Source organism: Podarcis tiliguerta (genome assembly GCF_965153285.1).
Source record: "Podarcis tiliguerta genome assembly, chromosome: 1".
NCBI classification, from domain to species: domain Eukaryota; kingdom Metazoa; phylum Chordata; class Lepidosauria; order Squamata; family Lacertidae; genus Podarcis; species Podarcis tiliguerta.
In genome coordinates, this window is record NC_139534.1 from 2,490,640 (window position 1) to 2,510,751 (window position 20,112).

The following is a 20,112-nucleotide window of genomic DNA, read 5'->3' on the forward strand; positions in this document are numbered from 1 at the left end:
CTTTCAGCCATCTGTTGAGACTACTACAATGCGCTCTATGTGGGGCTACCTCTGAGTATGGCTCTGTGCACCACTGCAGCTGGTACAAAATGCAGTGGCTCACCTACTTGCTGGGGCAGAATATTGCTATTACATTATGCCATTGCTGAAAGACTGGCTGCCAATTAGCTTATGGGCTAAGCTCATGGTGCTGGTTCTAGTGTACAAAACCTTATACATCTTGGGATCAGGATACCTAAAAGATGATCTCACCCATTAAATTTGCAGTCAATCGCCGTGTTCTGTAGGAGAGGGCCTATTGCAGGTACCATCTCATGAAGAAGTCCATTTGTTACGATGTAGGAATTGAACCTTTAGTGTGATTGCATGTACTCTTTGGAACTCCCTCCCATTACACATCAGAAAGGTGCCATCTTTACTGTCTTTTCCGTGCCTGTTGAAGACGGTCCTCTTCCAAGAAGCCCTATATAAGTGGAGAGTTTTACCTCACATTTTATCTGCATTGGACTGAAATTCCATTTATATAAGTTTTTATTGTTAAATTGGTTCAGGATGTTTTATGGGTGATTCACACAATAAATAAATAACCAATAAACAAATAAATAGCATCACACTATTACAAGGCTGAGGTTTTTCACAAGATCAACTAAGAAAACCAGAATTTCAGTAGCCATTGCCATCTTGACTTCGAGCAAACTAAATTAAGTACTGTACATTATAGTGGAATGGGAGATTTTATATAATATAAAACATCTAGATAAGTTTGACTTTAGCCGTTAGAGTTGCTAAGATCATATATAGAGTTTTTGCAGTTCCCTTCCCACTCTTTGTGTCTATTTCCTAAGGAGCAAAACCAAACAGCAGTATATGTTGGAGAAGTGACGGGAGTTAAGAGTTAACAGCAGGAAGATAAATGAGCTGTATACTCATCTCTACCAGTACCTTGGCTATCCCCTTCACTTCAATTAACAAGATTAGCTTTACTCCATAAATTACATGATTATTCCTATCAAGTAGCTAATGCTAGATTTATAGCAATGTACTCCTCATAAAATAATGGTTATTTTCCCCTTAAAGATATATATACTTCACTTTAGCTTCTCTTAATTACATGTATATTATTCATCATTGTTCCAACCAAATTCTTTCCTGTTTTTTAAAGTAAATATATAGCTTTGGTTGTACACAGTATGCAAGTTACTTGAACAGTTGCCATTGACTATCTGTAATGAGGAACAATGTGCAGTATGCTTAGGATCCAAACTAATCTGCAAATAGCAATTTAGAAAAATCTGCTGTTCAGAAAAAATGCATAACCATATTTGCAGATAAGTGTTCAAAACACACAATGTCTCTTCTTGGGCATGGCAGGAATATCCAGATATTGTCAGAATGCAGATGCAGCTTCATAGGACCTCCATGGGATAATAGATAAACCTTCAAAGACATGGTTGTTCACTCCACCTGTCCAACAGAAAGTTCGTTCAGAGCCAGTACAATGATATCTAGGTGCCCTTTAACTTCTCTTTCTAGTGAGAGCAACTGGGTAGGTAATTAGAATACGAGTAGTAGAAAAATTGTGCTGAAGATGTTTGAAGTGGTAGTGAAAAAGACAAAATTTCTCTTCTCTAGTAATTTTGGTTTTGGACAGTTTGGTTATAAGGAATAGCTTCACCAAAGAGAAACACTTTCTCTTCAGCTCTCAGACTAGCCCTGCCTGGGAAACGTCAGTCAGGGTTTTGCTTTGTAAGCAAGCCCAACAACACTAAGCCCTTCAAGACAGGGCCGGATTGAGGTTTGATGAGGCCCTAGGCTCCTGAAGGTAATGGGGCCCTTTATATGTCCAGCTGTCCTGTGTCAACAACAAATTGTCGCTGTTTTTGTGTTGAATATATGCTATATGGTCATTTATGGACCATTTGCACGTGTTGCCCTGCAACCAGTCCATGCAGAATGTAGGCACCCTATATATAGAAATGAGCAAAGCAGTGATATTTTAGGGAGCAGGTGGGGCCCATTACTTACATCATAGGAGCCTACACAACGCAAAACACTGTTGCTGTATCTAGATTTTATTTTATTTTATTTGTTTTTTATCTTATATTCTGGAAATGTACATCCAATTTTTTTCCTTTAATTTTTTGGGGGGCCCCCAAGAGAGTGGGGCCCTAAGCTATAGCTTGTTTAGCTTATACATAAATCCAGCACTGCTTCAAGATGATATCCTCTGCAGTAGAAGGCGACTTTTCTGAGGAGGTGATGTAGGAACCCAGCTACTACCACCTTTTAATACCTGACACCCCCCCCCAACCAGGAATCTGACCAAAGTGCTTAGTGCTAATGTTGTCTCTGAAAACTGGAAAGGGGAAGAGTTGGTTGTTATTAGACTCAAGGATAACATATTATCAGTTTGCACAAACATCCATTCATCTAGCTGGAACAGCTCAAAATCAAACTCAACAAGTTTATAAAGAAGTTATACAGCACATGTGATTGTCTGATTTGCTGTTCTGACTTTTGTGTGTTTTCTTTTTAAAGGGGCTTTGTGCTCAGACCTTCTGTGGTCACATGCATTCCTGCAACCATGCCACATTCAACATGAAGGTAAGCTCTAAAACCCTAAAGTAAATGGTAGCCTAGAGTAGAAAATACCTATGAATGACACTACAGCTGAATATGTCATGTGCACAGCCTCTGAGATTCTGTGGGAATAGAGGAATGGTATGCTATATGTTCTCCACATTGCATGACCTGATGCAAAAGAAGGCAGGGCTCCTGAATGTGTAATATTTGTGTAGGAGACGGAATTTCAGCAGAATTGGCTTCCATTACAAGAGCTACACCTGCTGAAATTTTCTTGTCTACGCAAGTATTTTAGGCATATGAGCCCTGCCTTGTTTTGCATCTGGCCACCTGATCTCCACGTCAGTATTCATGATTTTAGGGAGTGGGTGGGTATTCCCCTCCCTGGAAAGAGTGTTGAGCCTATCTTTTTCATAGCTATTCACAGGTATCTGTATCCCTACTGTTTTCCTACTCTGTTCCTTGGACCATTTGTTTCATTCCTCCCAAAGTCATCCGAAACAGAGGTCACACTCCAGAAGGGATGATTTCACTACACTGTGTAGCAACTCAGATTTAGCTATATGTCAGTGTCACTAGGGATAAAGAAAGCCCCTTAGAATCAGACCTGGTCAATTACAGACTACTATCAGAAATGGATAGTTTTGCAGACCTTCTGCTTCTGCATTAATATCCCCCCCTGCAAAGAGAGAGAGAGAGAGAGAGGTGCCGGTTCTGATGAACCTTTTCGTGAGATAGCATCCCCCTTTGGCTCAGCACTAAAACAGCTACTTTAATATTACATTCTTTAAAACCAGTGTTGAAATGACAGGTGGTCTGGGGGCACCTACCCCCTTACCGTGTTCTCTGTTAATTTTTCTTGGGGTCAAATTTCTTAAGGTATTTCACCCCCAAACCCAGAGCAAAACAGAAGGGGAGGGTGACATATTTAACAGCAGGGGGTCAGCAACCTTTTTCAGCTGTGGGCCGGTCCACCATCTCTCAGACCATGTGGTACACCAGACTATATTTTGAAAAAATAATAATGAACGAATTCCTATGCCCCACAAATAACCCAGAGATGCATTTTAAATAAAAGGACACATTCTACTCATGTAAAAACACGCTGATTCCTGGACCGTCTGTGGGCTGGATAGAGAAGGCAATTGTGCCGGATCCGGCCCCCAGGCCTTAGGTTGCCTACCCCTGTTTAACAGGGAGGAAGGGGCAATTACAATTCTACTGCAGCAGTCAAGCTTCTTACCTCTTGTCACCTGATATATATATATATATATATATATATATATATATATATATATATATATAACTCCCTGGTACTCAGGTGGCAACAGAATTGTTGAGTTCAGAAGCAAATAATACTGCCAACTCCCCAGTGGCACAGCTGGGGGAAGCCAATAAACATGTGTTGGTTCCTCATTTCTTTGTGGAGTCAACGAAACCTAGAAGGCTTGATGTGCCTCTTCCCACAGACCCATGCACAAATATTATTGCTTATTGTTTATTATATGATGTACATCCACACTTCCTGTTGAAGGAGCCCATTAAGACATTCTCAAGTAAGATACCAACTTTCCCCCTGCAGAGTATCCTTCATGACCTAACATGATTAAATGAAGCAAGCTTTTGTATGCTGATGATTTTGCAGATTAGCATATTATTTTGATAAAGAATATTGCATCTGGCATTAAACGCTGTGTTGGAATCATGGCTTGACATCCTCAGTAACTTAATTAGAAAAGATGGAAACTGCCAGTAGAGGGTTGATTAAACAGAGTGAGGGGTGCAATTTTAGAAGCTGTAATTACAGTTATATAAATTAATCGCAGATACATGGAAGGCAGGCAGCTGAACTGTAGGTGCACAGACATCAAATTATTCAAGTTGATTTTTTTTTCATCCTAAAAGCTGCAGTGCTGTATATACTTTCACTGAAGTCCATTCCTTTGAAATATGTTTGACTTACTTCTGAGTAAATATGCTTCGGATTTAGATGCAAGACTGTTTTTCAAATGCATGTGCTTACTCAGGAGGAGGCAGAATGGCCAAATAAATTGCCACATGTTCATCATTTATTTTTTAGTTAGTGGTTTCAGCATAACAGCACATGCAATTGCCTCATTGCATGTATTTTATTTTACAGCTGATCTTATGTTTTTGAGAGCGACACAGGAAAGTCCTCCCCACTGAACCCCCCTTCCCGCAAGCTTCAGAGGAGTTAGCTAGGGTTGCTATATTTCAAAAAGTGAAAAACCGGATATGGGTTGCCCTGCATCTGGATTTTCCTGGACTTTTTTCTTTCTTTCTGAAAATTCCCCCCAGATGCCATTTCCAGAGGACAAATCCCATATACGTCTGGGAAAACTTGGAGCTATGACAGCCCTAGAGTTAGCATCTGTCTAGTGGCGGTAATGTCCAAATAATAGTGTATGGTCGACCCAGTAAAGCAGATATAGAATTTTTTGGACCCTCCAGATATTGCTTGAACTACAATTCCCATCATCGCTGACTTGGCCATGTGTTCCAGGGCTGATGAGAGTTGTAATTCAGCAGCATCTGGGAAGCCAAAGGTTTTCTACAGCTGCAATAGAGGGTGTGAAGAGTAGTCATGATTTGGGCTGCCAAAGCAGGAATTGTGGTTTCCAGATCTGAATAAAAGAGCAGGAGATAGTTACAGGCTTCAGGCACAACTGACGAGGAGCACTTTGGACTCCATTAAAGTCTGACAGAATAGAAAATAAAAAAATACTACTCTCTACCCTTTTAAACATAATGGACATAAAGAAACAAGCAGAGATCAGCTAGACAAGCATCACTTGAGTCCCATTCCTATGACTCTTTTCTCTTGCTGTCTTACAATATACACTCTATATAGCATCCTTTCATTCTAATATGAAATAATCTAGTCTGAAATAGCTATTTGTAAAAGAATTAAAAACCTGCTTCATTTCCACAGATTTATATGTGGGGGAACTCCCTGTGGGTTCTATCCATCCTTTGACCCTCTTTTGCTGCATATTATTTATACCCTTATATGGAGTTCAGATGTATAAATGTGATTTATAAGGCAAAACAAAATGTAGTTTGAAAGAAGTAGTGCAACTTCTCTTAATTCCTACTCCCTAACAAAAAGGGTTGCGTAGATTCTGCCATACAACCAGGCCTGCAGTGAGGGGCTACTGACATTCCATTCCCATACCTTTCTTCCCAGCTTAGCACTCCAGTGTTAAAACATCCAAGCAAAACTCTCTGACTAACTATCTGTGCCCTTCTGGGGTCCGATAAATATGGAATGCAGTTTGTACACAGTGAGATTTATACGTACGTACGTACATACATACATACATACATACTGCCCTTCATCATAAGAACTCAGGGCAGACCACAGAATAAAATACTGGATAAAAACAAGTAAATAAGTAAAACAAAACCCTCCCTTCCCACAGACACATTTAAAAGGCTATAGAATATTAATCAGCCAAAGGCCTGGTTGAAGAGGAACATTTTCGCCTGGTGCCTAAAAATATAATGAAGGCGCCAGCAATACAGTGAAAGTTCAATGCTTTAAATCCATTTCAGTTGTCTCACACAGTTCTATTTTTCTTTGTAATCCATAAATATAAACCTGTTCTCTTTTATCTTCTTTTGCCTTTTATCAATTTGTTAGCAATGGGGGGGGGGGGTTGCCATAATCATTTATGTAGCAAACATGGTATATATAAAGAAAGGGTAAATCCTCCCACCCCCTCACATACCATATTTTGCTTCGAAGAAAGTCTTTCCAGTTCGAAACATTACGGCTTTGTAGCAGGTTCAATTTAGGAGTTTATGATCTTGTCCCAACTGTTCCAGCACACGTCTGCCTATTAGTCCTAATTTCACTCTAATAAACAGAAGTACCTCTGCTTCTTAATGGCTGCATAGGGGGGTTACCAATAGGTGAACTGCTTTTGCACTCAATGCTTCCCTGCCTCCCAGATTCCATGCCAGAGCCAGAGCCAGGTACCGAGATGGTCTGTGAGTGACACTCACTCCCCCGGCCCCTGGGGGGAGCTTGCAAGGACAATTACCCTCAAATAATTACCTTTTTATCTTTACTAACAGTCTCTGCTATTATGGGAACGGCATCCATTAAGGCAGACCGGAACCAGAAGCTGAGTCTGGGACAGTTTCTATGGGGATGCATTCTGTCAAAAGGTTAAATGCAATCAGTTTTGGAGCAGTTAAAACAAAAGCTGTATCAGGAATCTGATATCTAATCAGATATCAAAGCTTTTACATCATGAATAATTATGAACCTCTAAACTTCCAGATTCTTTAGTACAACACAATTTAGATCTACGAAATCCAAGATGTGTGGGCTATACCACATTAGATTGCAAATGGCAGTTTACATAAAATTTCTTCTCTTTAAAAGAACATAGAAAACTAGTATATCAGGGAGAATACTAGACTTGAACCCATCACTTTTTTAAAAAAATTATTTAATCATTTTTTTGATGCAAACCATAACTGCAAAAGACACTACAACAAAAACCATAATAACAATAATAACACAATTTGACAATTCTGATTTAAATACACTGATATACCTATGACTGCACCCATCACTTTGACATCCAGAGTTCTGTGGGTATTGCACACAAATGGAATGGTTCTGTTCTGGTTATGATGTGGTCACTTAGACTTGAAACATTTCTTAGAGCTTATCTATTGTTCTCAAGCAAGAAGTAGCTAAACTTCAAGGCTGAATATCTTCTTGCAAAAGTTAAACATTTAACTAAGTTACCAACACAGCCTTTACTAATAATGAATGGATAGTATAGAATTTGAGAAGTTTGATACATGTTTGGAAAGCACGCTGTGTGGACGTATCATAAAAAAAAACCATACATGAATAGGTGTCTGTAACATTAACTTCCTAGGTTGCCAAATACACAAGCTGGCCATAGGGCTTCTGCTTATTATGTTTGCTTATTTACCAAAACCATATTTCAGGTTACAATATGCAACCACAGAGCCTAGGGCTTGCCGATCAGAAGGTTGTGGTTCGAATCCCTGCAACAGGGTGAGCTCGTTGCTCGGTCCCTGCTCCTGCCAACCTAGCAGTTCGGAAGCACGTCAAAGGGCAAGTAGATAAATAGGTACCGCTCTGGCGGGAAGGTAAATGTCGTTTCCGTGTGCTGCTCTGGCTTTGCCAGAAGTGGCTTAGTCCTGCTGGCCACATGACCCGGAAGCTGTCTGTGGACAAACTGCAGCTCCCTCAACCTATAGAGCAAGATGAGCGTCGCAACCCCAGAGTCGTCCGCAACTGGACCTAATGGTCAGGGGTACCTTTACCTTTACGTGGAATTTTTGGATTTATGAGTTTATACTTTCAGCAAAAGCAGAATTAAGAGGAAGACTGAGTAAAAATGTATGGGAGTTTAAGGGGGTGCTTCAGACTTGCCAAGCAGCAAGGACCATTTCTGGATGTGATGAGGAAGGAAGTTGGAAGGGAGTAGGCAAACGTTTTTAAGGAGATGGGCTAGGGTATATATGTATGTCTGAATGAATGGGTGAATGAATGGCAATTTATTGGGAGATAAATATGTCCAATGATGAAAGGGTCAATCTTTTTGCAACAATAACCTTTTAGGAGTAAAAAATTACAAAACCATGTCAGTTAACAACCCACAATCTGTTAAAATTGGATATCCAAATTGGATGTATTATTTGCGCTCTCTTTCTGAAGTTAAAATTAGCTCCAGTCAAAATTCTGGAATGGTAGGACTGTAACATTGAGAACTTTAACTCAACATTCATGAAGGTGAAAATTAATTTGGAGAGTTTCAGAATCTGTACAGCCATTTTTAATTATGGAAATATGGTAAGAAGATAACTTTGCTTTTGTAGTTAAATTATATTATTCCTATGTTTTATTCATATGACTTTAGGAGACCTGAGCTTGGGCAGTTTAAAGTATTCAAGATGGCTATTGCTTGGTGAAATCCAAGTCCTTTAGTTGTTTCGAGGAAATGAAAAAAAAACCTGGAGCAGTAAGACATAAGGAAAAATACAGCCTTGCTTATTTCCCTAGAGAGATCAGTGCAGTGCAGGCACACACTCTTCAAAAAGTTCTGAATGAATAGCTCTGAAGCTGACCAGAATAGCAGATTGCAAAGGTCCTTGTTAACATGGTGCTCAAACTTTTAGTATGTAGAGATATCCAGATAAAAATGCAATACTGTGCCTTCAGCAAATTTCCCAAGACATTCTCAAAGACAACATGGCATCTCTCCAGATACTGTGGACTAGAGAAAAAAATAGGATGAAACTTTTTATTCATCTACTAAAACCCCAGTAGGCCATTTTTTCCTCCCAGTTGACTTTACATGTCATGAAAGACCCAGGCGGAGGCCTTCATTGATAGGCTCTGCTTCACAACCCACCCAAACCAGGACCAATCCTTTCCACTGTATTCCACAAAAGCTCCTTAAATAGTAAAGGTAAAGGTAAAGGTACCCCTGCCCGTACGGGCCAGTCTTGACAGACTCTAGTGTTGTGCGCCCATCTCACTCAAAGAGGCCGGGGGCCAGCGCTGTCCGAAGACACTTCCGGGTCACGTGGCCAGCGTGACATCGCTGCTCTGGCGAGCCAGAGCCGCACATGGAAACGCCGTTTACCTTCCCGCTAGTAAGCGGTCCCTATTTATCTACTTGCACCCGAGAGTGCTTTCGAACTGCTAGGTTGGCAGGCGCTGGGACCGAACAGTGGGAGCGCACTCCGCCGCGGGGATTCGAACCGCCGACCTTTCGATCGGCAAGCCCTAGGCACTGAGGCTTTAACCCACAGCGCCACCCACGCCCCAAAAGTTCAAATGGGCAGCCTTCCAAATCCAGATGTCACCTAATCTCATTAATTTGCCTCTCCTGAATCCACATCCATATCTAGCTTCTGTCCCCTCTTAGCCAGTCACATGTTATCCCAGTAATTTGGAGAAAGTGTATTCTGTGACTAGTAGAATATTGACTGGCTAGATTAGGCATAGGCAAACTCGGCCCTCCAGATGTTTTGAGACTACAACTCCCATCGTCCCTGACCACTGGTCCTGTTAGCTAGGGGTGATTGGAGTTGTAGTCCCAAAACATCTGGAGGGCCGAGTTTGCCTATGCCTGGGCTAGATGAAGGAAGAAAAATTCTAAATGTGACTTGAGGTAGCAATAATTAGATCTGTCTTTGTACGTGCTCTTTTTTATTTCTAGAAAAAGAGAGGGGAGTTCTCATTTAATGAAGGGAGCACCCCATTTAATACCCCAGCACCCGATGGTTGTTGAATTTCTTTGGAGAGCTATATTTGTTAGGTGATCCACAGCATACATGCACATTATGGGTCCTTTGTTTCCACTTCTCTGCCCTTTAAGTTTATCACATCCAAGATAATCAAGGCCATTTTAATTGTATGCAATATTTAATAAGGGATAGCTAAAATAATATTTATTCATTTATTTATCATTGAACAAGATTTATATAACAATCTCTGAGCTGCTTAAAAAATATACATAAGAAAATGCCAATAAAATCAAATGTTAAAAATAAGTAGACAAATTTTTATAAAAATGCAGCTAAAACCAGCAGTTTCAAAACAAATTGTGCAGTAAAAGCACATGTCTGTATAGGCTTGTCTAAACAAAATGCTTTTTAGTGATGTTGAAAACAATGCAACAAAGGAATCTGCCTAATATTAATGGACTGAGAGCTCCAGACAGTAGGTGCCCACTGTCAATTGCAAGTAATGGACTGAGAGCTCCAGATAGTAGGTGCCCACTGAAGGGTCAATTGCAAGTATTGCGTGAAGGCTTTGTGGCACTTGTAAAAAGTGCCAGGTCCACAGATTGAAGCAGATGAGTAGGCACATATGGGGTCAGGCAGTCGTTCAAGTAAACTGACTCCAACTGAATCCAGTAGCTATGTTATTGTTGTTTTAAAAAGTAGCATTAAAAAGAATGATTGCAAATCTCTCATACAGCAACAGAGACACACAGCAAAGAAATAAGAGTTTTAAGACAAAACAAAGAGGATCTATAAAACAAAAATACATACCTGTAAATCCAGGACTGTCCTTGGAAAATGGGGATACTTGGAGGGTTTGCAAATAAGATCAACATAATGATATGCAGGGACTGGGTGGCGCTGTGGGTTAAATCCTCAGCGCCTAGGGCTTGCCGATCGAAAGGTCGGCGGTTCGAATCCCCGCGGCGGGGTGCGCTCCCGCTGTTCGGTCCCAGCGCCTGTCAACCTAGCAGTTCGAAAGCACTCTCGGGTGCAAGTAGATAAATAGGGACCGCTTACTAGCGGGAAGGTAAACGGCGTTTCCGTGTGCGGCTCTGGCTCGCCAGAGCAGCGATGTCACGCTGGCCACGTGACCCGTAAGTGTCTTCGGACAGCGCTGGCCCTCGGCCTCTTTGAGTGAGATGGGCGCACAACCCTAGAGTCTGTCAAGACTGGCCCGTACGGGCAGGGGTACCTTTACCTTTAATGATATGCAAGGAACAGTGTGTTTGCCTATAAGTATACGAGAGATTTGCAACCATTTTCTTTTTAAGATTGATTTTAAAAAATATATAACAGAATAATCAATCATAATGCATAATATTATTTTTGCTATTTCCTGTTGTTTACATTCATATTTAAACTGGCCTTAGGCTCAAGAGCAGAGTCTTAAAGCACTTGAACCTATTGCAGATCTAGCATGCCTGAGCCCATTGATTTCAGTGGTTTAGGCATGCTGCAGTCTGCGCATCAGATTAAGCTCCAAATTGGTGATGTGCAAGGGGCTTTAAATAGGCTGAATTTTCTTTATATTTTTAATACTTTGCCTATTAGTATTCAAACATTTTGTATTTGCAATTATCTTATCACCATTCTCCTTTCTTTGTTTTTCCCCACCGCCCAAACCAAAAATGGGGGAGGGGGAATCCCCAGCTGAAATGCAAACACTTCAGGTCAGTTTTCCATTGATTTACCAAAGGACAAATAATGTCAGACAGTTCTTATACCAAAACAAAATTTCAATTTTGTTTACCTCTTCAGTAGTCCAGCTTGATGTCAGTTACCATTTAGCTAGGCCAATAGTATTGATATTTGATGTCAGTTCTTATTCATTACTGAGCCAAACGATTCAAGAATCAGATCTTTTAAATGTTTCTACGGATGGCAAAAATAAAGAAGGGGCAGCCTGCCTGCAGTTGACAGACAGAAGCAGAGAATAGAATAGAATATAAAACTGAAAAGGCACCAGAGGTTCTTATTTATGTATTCAGAGTATTCAGCGCTTTGCATAAACTCAAAGTCAGTCATTTGCAAAGGTTACTTAATAATTTTAAATATGTACAATTGTAGATGCAGAAAGGCTAATAGGGTCTTCCTTAGATGATTGATGCTATTACTTGCAGAGTGTAATTACAAAGTAAGGTTATAATGAAATACAGATATTAGCCTTGTTATTTAACACAAGACTAAGACTAGTACAGAAGGTGCTTTGAAAATGAAAAATTTAAAAATATTCACGTATGAAAGTGTAACAGAACAAAATTATGAATATGGGTGTTGCGTTAAGCAATAAAATGTGTATTAAAAAGAGCCCTTCCTAGGGACTGCTTAAATAAATTTTATTCAGGATCAAGACATTGATTATATCAGTGGTTTTCAGCCAGTGTGCCATGGCACCCTGGGGTGCCTTGAATGATGGTGAGGGGTGCTGTGGGCAACACTGGCCTCTGTCCCTGTTTCCTTCCTCCTCTGGTGCCCTCTTGCATCTCTGCCTCTCAAAGGCTTGTGTGGTGGTTTGCTTATATCCTGCCTTTTCCTCTAAGGGGCTGAAGGTTGCAGTCATGGTACTCTCGCTCTTTGTTTTATCCTCACAGCAACCCTCCAGAGTAGGTAAGGCTGCCGGATGGTGTATGCACTGGATCCTCTTTGAGGAAGCCAGAGAAGAGGCTCCAGGGACAACACATGTTATGCAGAGAGGGGTGTACAGGTTTCTTGGAAGCTTTGGATACTCTTGGGGTGGTTGTGTGTTCTAGGAACCCTAGTTCCACCCTGGCTCAACCTAGTACTTTATGAAGCTGTAATTCTTCTCAGCATAAATAAAACCACCCACAATTATCTCTTGCATCCTGGTGGGTCATTGAGAAGAGTCTAGAGATACGGTGGACTGGTTCCCTGTCTTAAAGCATACTCAGTGAATAAGTACTAGGTACCTAGAATCATAGAATCATAGAGTTGGAAGAGACCACAAGGGCCATCGAGTCCAACCCCCTGCCAAGCAGGAAACACCATCAGAGCACTCCTGACATATGGTTGTCAAGCCTCTGCTTAAAGACCTCCAAAGAAGGAGACCCCACCACACTCATTGGCAGCAAATTCCACTGTCGAACAGCTCTTACTGTCAGGAAGTTCTTCCTAATGTTTAGGTGGAATCTTCTTAAGCAGTGGCTTGACAACCATATGTCAGGAGTGCTCTGATGGTGTTTCCTGCTTGGCACGGGGTTGGACTCGATGACCCTTGTGGTCTCTTCCAACTCTATGATTCTATGATTCTTTCTTGTAGTTTGGATCCATTGCTCCGTGTCCGCTTCTCTGGAGCAGCAGAAAACAACCTTTCTTCCTCCTCTATGTGACATCCTTTTATATATTTGAACATGGCTATCATATCACCCCTTAACCTCTTCTCCAGGCTAAACATGCCCAGCTCCCTTAGCCGTTCCTCATAAGGCATCGTTTCCAGGCCTTTGACCATTTTGGTTGCCCTCCTCTGGACACGTTCCAGTTTGTCAGTGTCCTTCTTGAACTGTGGTGCCCAGAACTGGACACAGTACTCCAGGTGAGGTCTGACCAGAGCAGAATACAGTGGCACTATTACTTCCCTTGATCTAGATGCTATACTCCTATTGATGCAGCCCAGAATTGCATTGGCTTTTTTAGCTTCCGCGTCACACTGTTGGCTCATGTCAAGTTTGTGGTCAACCAAGACTCCTAGATCCTTTTCACATGTACTGCTCTCAAGCCAGGTGTCACCCATCTTGTATTTGTGCCTCTCATTTTTTTTTTGCCCAAGTGCAATACTTTACATTTCTCCCTGTTAAAATTCATCTTGTTTGTTTTTGCCCAGTTCTCTAATCTGTCAAGGTCGTTTTGAAGTGTGATCCTGTCCTCTGGGGTGTTAGCCACCCCTCCCAGTTTGGTGTCATCTGCAAATTTGATCAGGATGCCCTTGAGTCCATCATCCAAGTCGTTGATAAAGATGTTGAATAAGACCGGGCCCAAGACAGAACCCTGTGGCACCCCACTAGTCACTCTTCTCCAGGATGAAGAGGAACCATTGATGAGCACCCTTTGGGTCCGGTCAGCCAGCCAGTTACAAATCCACTGAGTGGTAGCATAGTCAAGACCGCATTTTACCAGCTTCTTTACAAGAATATCATGGGGCACCTTGTCAAATGCCTTGCTGAAATCAAGGTAGGCTACATCCACTGCGTTCCCTTCATCTACCAGGCTTGTAATTCTGTCAAAAAACGAGATCAGGTTAGTCTGACATGACTTATTTTTCAGAAATCCATGCTGACTATTGATGATCACAGCATTCCTTTCTAGGTGCTCACAGATTGTTTGCTTAATGATCTGCTCCAGAATCTTCCCTGGTATTGATGTCAGACTGACTGGGCGGTAATTATTTGGGTCCTCTCTTTTCCCCTTTTTGAAAATAGGGACAACATTTGCCCTCCTCCAGTCTGCCGGGACTTCACCTGTTCTCCAGGAATTCTCAAAGATGATTGCCAGTGGTTCTGAGATCACATCTGCCAGTTCTTTTAATACTCTTGGATGCAGTTCATCTGGCCCTGGAGACTTGAATACATCTAAACTAGCCAAGTATTCTTGTACTATCTCCTTAGTTATTCTGGGCTGTGTTTTCTCTGCTGAATCATTTGCTCCAAATTCTTCAGGTCGGGCATTGTTTTCTTTATCGGAGAAGACTGAGGCAAAGAAGGCATTGAGGAGTTCAGCCCTTTCTGTGTACCTGCTCAATTTGGAATCAATCTGCAGTTCAAATTCACTTTGAATGTGTTTCGTATTAACTGGGCTGCCTCTATCAGGCCATACTTTTGGTAAATACAGTAAAGCACAGTGGGATGGGAGTGGAGTCAGAGATTGGAAGTCTCTTGTTAAGCCTGTATAAATTTCCTTCTGACACAGACTCTGGATTATTTGAAATCTAATTCAAAATAAATCTGCTGGTAGAAGACAGCCACCCGCAAGAGAAATCTGGGTTGAACTTCAAATAATTACAGGATTTGGTAGCAAATCTAGAATCTTTGTGAAGTTTTCAGCTAGTCAATTTATAAAATGAGCAAAGTAGTAGATATTTGAAGAAAACAGATATTACATATTGGGTTTCAAAGGATTACTAGAAGCATCCCACCCATTACCTTATATTACTATCACTCGTGAGAAGGGTTCAACTTGCCCTTCAGCACATTGAAAGAAAGCATGTATGGGCTGTATGAGTTAGTCCTGCCTTTTGCTAACATGCCCAGTAACTGCACCCCTGGCTGCCTGAAGAGCCAAGGCTTCTATGTTCAAGTAGATGTACTTGTGCAGATCTCCATGCAAAGTGGTACTCTGACTGGACAAAGATCTCCTACCCTTGTGTGGAAAAGGTCTACACACATACATGAGTAGACACAGAGGCCCTGTACATGCCAGCCAAATGCACAGATGGCAGAAGGGCATTCAGTCCCATCACATGTGTTGCTTCAGCACATGTGGCATCATCTGAAACTTCCTATGGAGGAGAAGGATTAGTGCCATGGAGTGGGAAATAAGCCCAAAAGTCATGTGTGAATTCACACCTACTGATGTTGGTCAGGAACACACTTGAAGGTGCTTTTACGCTCTAAGATGCCATCACCCATGAGTCCTTTATGAATGCCACTATCAGGGCTTTGGTGTAAAGATAGCATCCAATTCACAACCATCTTAAGAAAGCTTTGGCAATTATCATTCCTCTCCTCATCTGACTGCACAACTCTTTGCAATTGAGAGGCACTACTTTGATAGATAAAAAGAAAAATAAATTGATTAGACTAAGCTCCTTGAAAAAAAAGTGTAGCAAAGAAAACTGCAGTATAAAGTGCAGTGTCAACTCTGTATAGCAATAACTCTGCAGGGTGTGCAGTGATCTTGAGCTCTGTATGTAAATTTATGCAAAGAACCTTTGCAAGCCTAGCATGTGCTCTTCTTTTCAAACACCACAAGAAACGTCTTAGTCCTTGATTTGGTAAAAGGCAGAAATATTTCCTCTGTTTCACACAGCAAGGAGGGATCATGTGGAGTGATTTTAAACAAACAAGAGAATAATCTACCATTGTTTGACAATTTCAAGTGCTAGAAACATTTCAAGGGAAGGGTAAGATCCTTATTTTCATTCATGTTTTCACTAAGAATATTTCAACTATATATATATATTTAATGTGGGGTTCTCTGAATAAAAGCCTGACCTGCAAACTTGATAAGATAATTTGCTGGATGAGATCAAACCCTGACCAGGATAAGATTTTGGAGTTTGTGGTGCATGTTTCATATTTGAGGTGAACGTATCAAAGTCACAAGACTGTGTTTCTGAACCCAGGAATAACAAGAATCTCCACTTGCACAACAGGACTTCCCTGCCCTCTCCTCCCCAAACTCCCAGAGGCTTGGGGAAGCCTCTAGAACAGACTTAGGGGACACACAGGGTGGAGAGGGTAAGAACATTGCATTTCACAAACAGAAATCCACGCACTTCAGCACTTCAACTTGGCTCATTTGTTGCTTGTTCTGCAAGATTATTCAGTCACTGCCTGAGCCCAGAGGTCTTGTGGGGATACACATGCTGTTGTTGTTGCCTGCCTCCTTCCAGCTTCCCATGTGTTCAGGGCAAATGTCTGCAGTGGTAACCCTACTCTCCTTATGTCGATTCTGCACTTGATTTAAAGGCAGGAACCCTGTGCTGAACATGTGAGAAGGCAGAAGAAGATATCCAACTATACAGTATGCTAAAGCCCCAACCCTGCCCCCTCATGCAAATAATAACGGACTAGGGCTTGCACATTTGTCCAGGTCCTGGAGTGATGAGCTGCTGGTCCTTTCTGGTCAGCTTCCTCAGTTCTTCATGCCACTGCCAAGAGATGCCCAAAGCCCTCATTTATCTTGTCTGAAGCTAATAAGATTCACCTAGTAGCATGAGTGAGCAGTAATTGCTCTGCACCTAAATTTATGAGGGGAGGGGGGCTCAGCAAGGGCGCCATGCATTTTATAAACAGCCACACTATTATGTCCTCATTACAGAGCGGCATATCAATCAGGGTGGTTGTTTCCTTGCACACATGAAAGAGAAAACTTGTGACTGCTGTCAAGGCTGTGTTTTTGAAAGGAAGCAGCCACTTTTGTTTCATTCCTCCGTGGACTGCAGTATCTGCTGCTGAAGCAACCTGGGAAACAACAAGAGCATAAATGTGAGGTGATCAGTTTTTCCACTAGCAAAGGCTGTGGTTAAGCCACACTGGAGTGTCAGTCATGCCCTGTAAGCTCCTACTCTTTGTGAGGACAGGACAGGTTATGAGATACCTTTCAGAAGTAAACACGCCAACAAGAGAGCAGTGCTTGGAAAATTTCTCCCCATCCAAGCTTCTCCTTGAAATTTGGGCTTCTGAATAACTTGCTATTGATTGATTGCTCAGCAGTGCTGCTTTAAAGTCCACCTTTCTTCTGTTTCTGATTTCCAGACTTCATTGTGCCTGCTGCAGGTGGGCATCTTTTCAGTTTTTATTTGATGACCTTTCCCCCCAGAGTGTGTACTAGCACACATGTATGTCAAAGCAAAAAATGATTCCTGCTATGATCGTGTGACTGCCCTGACATAGCTTTGAACAGGGTTTCAATCAGTGCTGGCATGTGCTTGTGTACATTAGTAACATGCAATGAGAAAAAAGATATTAACTTCAAACTGTGGCAAACTACACACCCACCTATTAAAAATTAATTTTAGAAATTCTCCAAATTAAAATTTGCTCAGAGGAATGGAAAGCAGGTAACCAGGCACAAACTTTGAATTTGATTTCTAGTTACCCAAAGCATTTGTTAAATAGAAGTGTCTGCGGAGGATAGACTGTCTACCTGGGATACGGTTCAACCATGGGCCATAACTTTATTAACTTTACAAGTCTGAATTGAAACAGGACTTATTTGTGACTGACTCCAGCCTATAGTGTGGAGCATCTTTGCTACTAAGATAAGGGCTAGAAATGAAAATCACATTGGACAGGCAAACCCATTAGCTCGCACATTGGTCTAGATTCCCCAATCTGACAGAAATTAGGTTATCATGATAGCGGTGTAAAGGCCTGCCCCACTCCCTTTGACTCCACTTCAGTTTTGTATACCAGGTGGATTTCTAATTTGGCTGGACTTTTCCTGGAGGGTTGGATTCAGGCTGGCAGATTCCATGAGCCTCCTCCATAGGCTTTCAGCCCCTATTTAGGCTTCCTTTTCCTGTGGTATTGTGTAATGAGTGATGGGCAGAACAGGTGGATCCTGACCCAGAGTTGAAAAGCAGTGGAGGAAACAAGGGAAGGAAGCCTCAGCCAAAAAAGTGCTTCATGAGCTCTTTACCTGAGCTGGAAAAATAATATACATATGTATCCATCTACTTGTGAGTCTTGCAAATCTGATTTCTGCTGTTCATGTGGCTCATTTCAGCCTGGTCTGGTAACACAAGGCCCAGACCTCCTTCATACCCTCCAACATTTTTCTGATGAAAATAGGGATGTCCCATTTCATAACAATAATTTTACTATTTATACCCCACACATCTTACCGGGTTGCCCCAGCCACTCTGGGCAGCTTCCAACATATATAAAAAACATAATAAAATATTAAACTTTTAAAAAAACTTCCCTATACAGGATTGCCTTCAGATGGCTGGGGGGAAGATAACTCCATCCCCTCCAGCATTTCTCCAATGAAAATAGGGATGTCCTAAGGGAAAGTGGGGCATTCTGGGATCAAATCAGAAACCCGGACAGCACTTCTAAATCAGGGACATCCCTGGAAAATAGGGACACTTGGAGGGTCTGTTGTTTCAGCTGCAAAGTGCCTGGAGAAGATTAGCACGAGGCCTTGTTTAGGTGTTGCTGCTGGGGCCAACATTTTGCTCTCGACGAGATGTATTATTTATGCTGCGCCTTGCCTTATGTTCTTGTACTTTTGTTGCTGACCTTAGTATGCATTTCTACTGGATTGTTTATAGTATATATTTGTTAATATGACATACTTTGGCCGATTTAAATTTTGTTTATATGCCTTGCAATTGTGAATGAATGATGTTTTCTGATGTTGTGAGCCACTTTGAGCACGGCTTACTATGGAAAAACAGCATATACATAAACTGATGCCTATGTGCTGTACAGATTAGGTTTGGTACACATGCTGAAGGAAGCAATATTTCCTTTCTTTATTCCCACCCCCACCCCCCGATGTGACAGTGGTAGGTCACAGCATTCACCCTTCCTTATGCAGTACTATTTAGCTCAGTTTCCTAACAGTTCTTTAGTTCCACTGGTGCACCTGGCTGTAATCTTAAATATACTAACTAGGGAGTACACTCAATTGAACGTAAGAAACATATATAGGATTGTGCTGCATATAGATCAGCTACTGAACTATTTGTTAGTGGTTATATGCCTAAATTATCTCAGTCTACTTGGTGCATTTCATGAAATAAGTAGTTACTTCCATGAGTTCATGCCAGATGAACCAGTTCCTGTCTATGATTGGACAGACCAGTTATATTACCAGACCAGTTATATTACCAGTGACAAACCTGACCAAAGGTCGAGCTTGCCATTATTTTAATTATTCCTTAAAAGAAAATGATAATGAAAGGATAATTTTACTAAGAAGAGATTTGCAACATTTGCCTCACCAACTCAGTGATTCATCTGTTATTTGCTCTTTGACCATATAAAATAGCAGAATTGATATTTCTATTATGCAGAGTGTGTAACCCAGAAGAAGGATAATTCTGGAGAACATTACACTTAGGTTACTGGGGTCTGAGCAGGAGCTTTTTGCCTTGTGTTTAATTTCGTTCTTCCACAACATACAAGAAAATCACACAGTTCACTGCTTCAGCGCCCCATTATGCTGTTGTGTAAAACTAATTTTACTATGTGACATACAGCATTAATAGAAGACAGCAGAGAGAAGGGCAGTGAGCCTTACTAAATAATAGTACTTATGGAGATGAAAATGTAGAAGGCTTCAACAAGGTTGCTAGATTCTGATTTCAACATTTTGTGGAAGGAAGAAAACCATGCTGTTGCCAGAGGCAGAAGGCCATTTCTTATCAGTACCTGAAGATGCCAATCCAGTAAATTACCAAGTTTCTTGTTTAGAACAAAATGTAGCATTAAAAGTTCTTCCTTTTTAACACTATTTATTTTGTAGCCTTTT

The 20,112-nt window shown here is 41.3% G+C and overlaps 1 protein-coding gene across 3 annotated transcripts in view; it reads left to right on the top strand.

Moving 5' to 3' along the window:
• Positions 1-20,112, top strand: part of SPAG16 (sperm associated antigen 16) — a 388,967-nt gene that overhangs the window by 276,644 nt on the left and 92,211 nt on the right. For all 3 annotated transcript variants that reach the window (XM_083399945.1, XM_083399947.1, XM_083399946.1), the window contains one exon: positions 2,539-2,604. In XM_083399945.1, the coding sequence (XP_083256071.1) occupies positions 2,539-2,604 (66 nt within the window). The remainder of the gene's footprint in view (positions 1-2,538; positions 2,605-20,112) is intronic.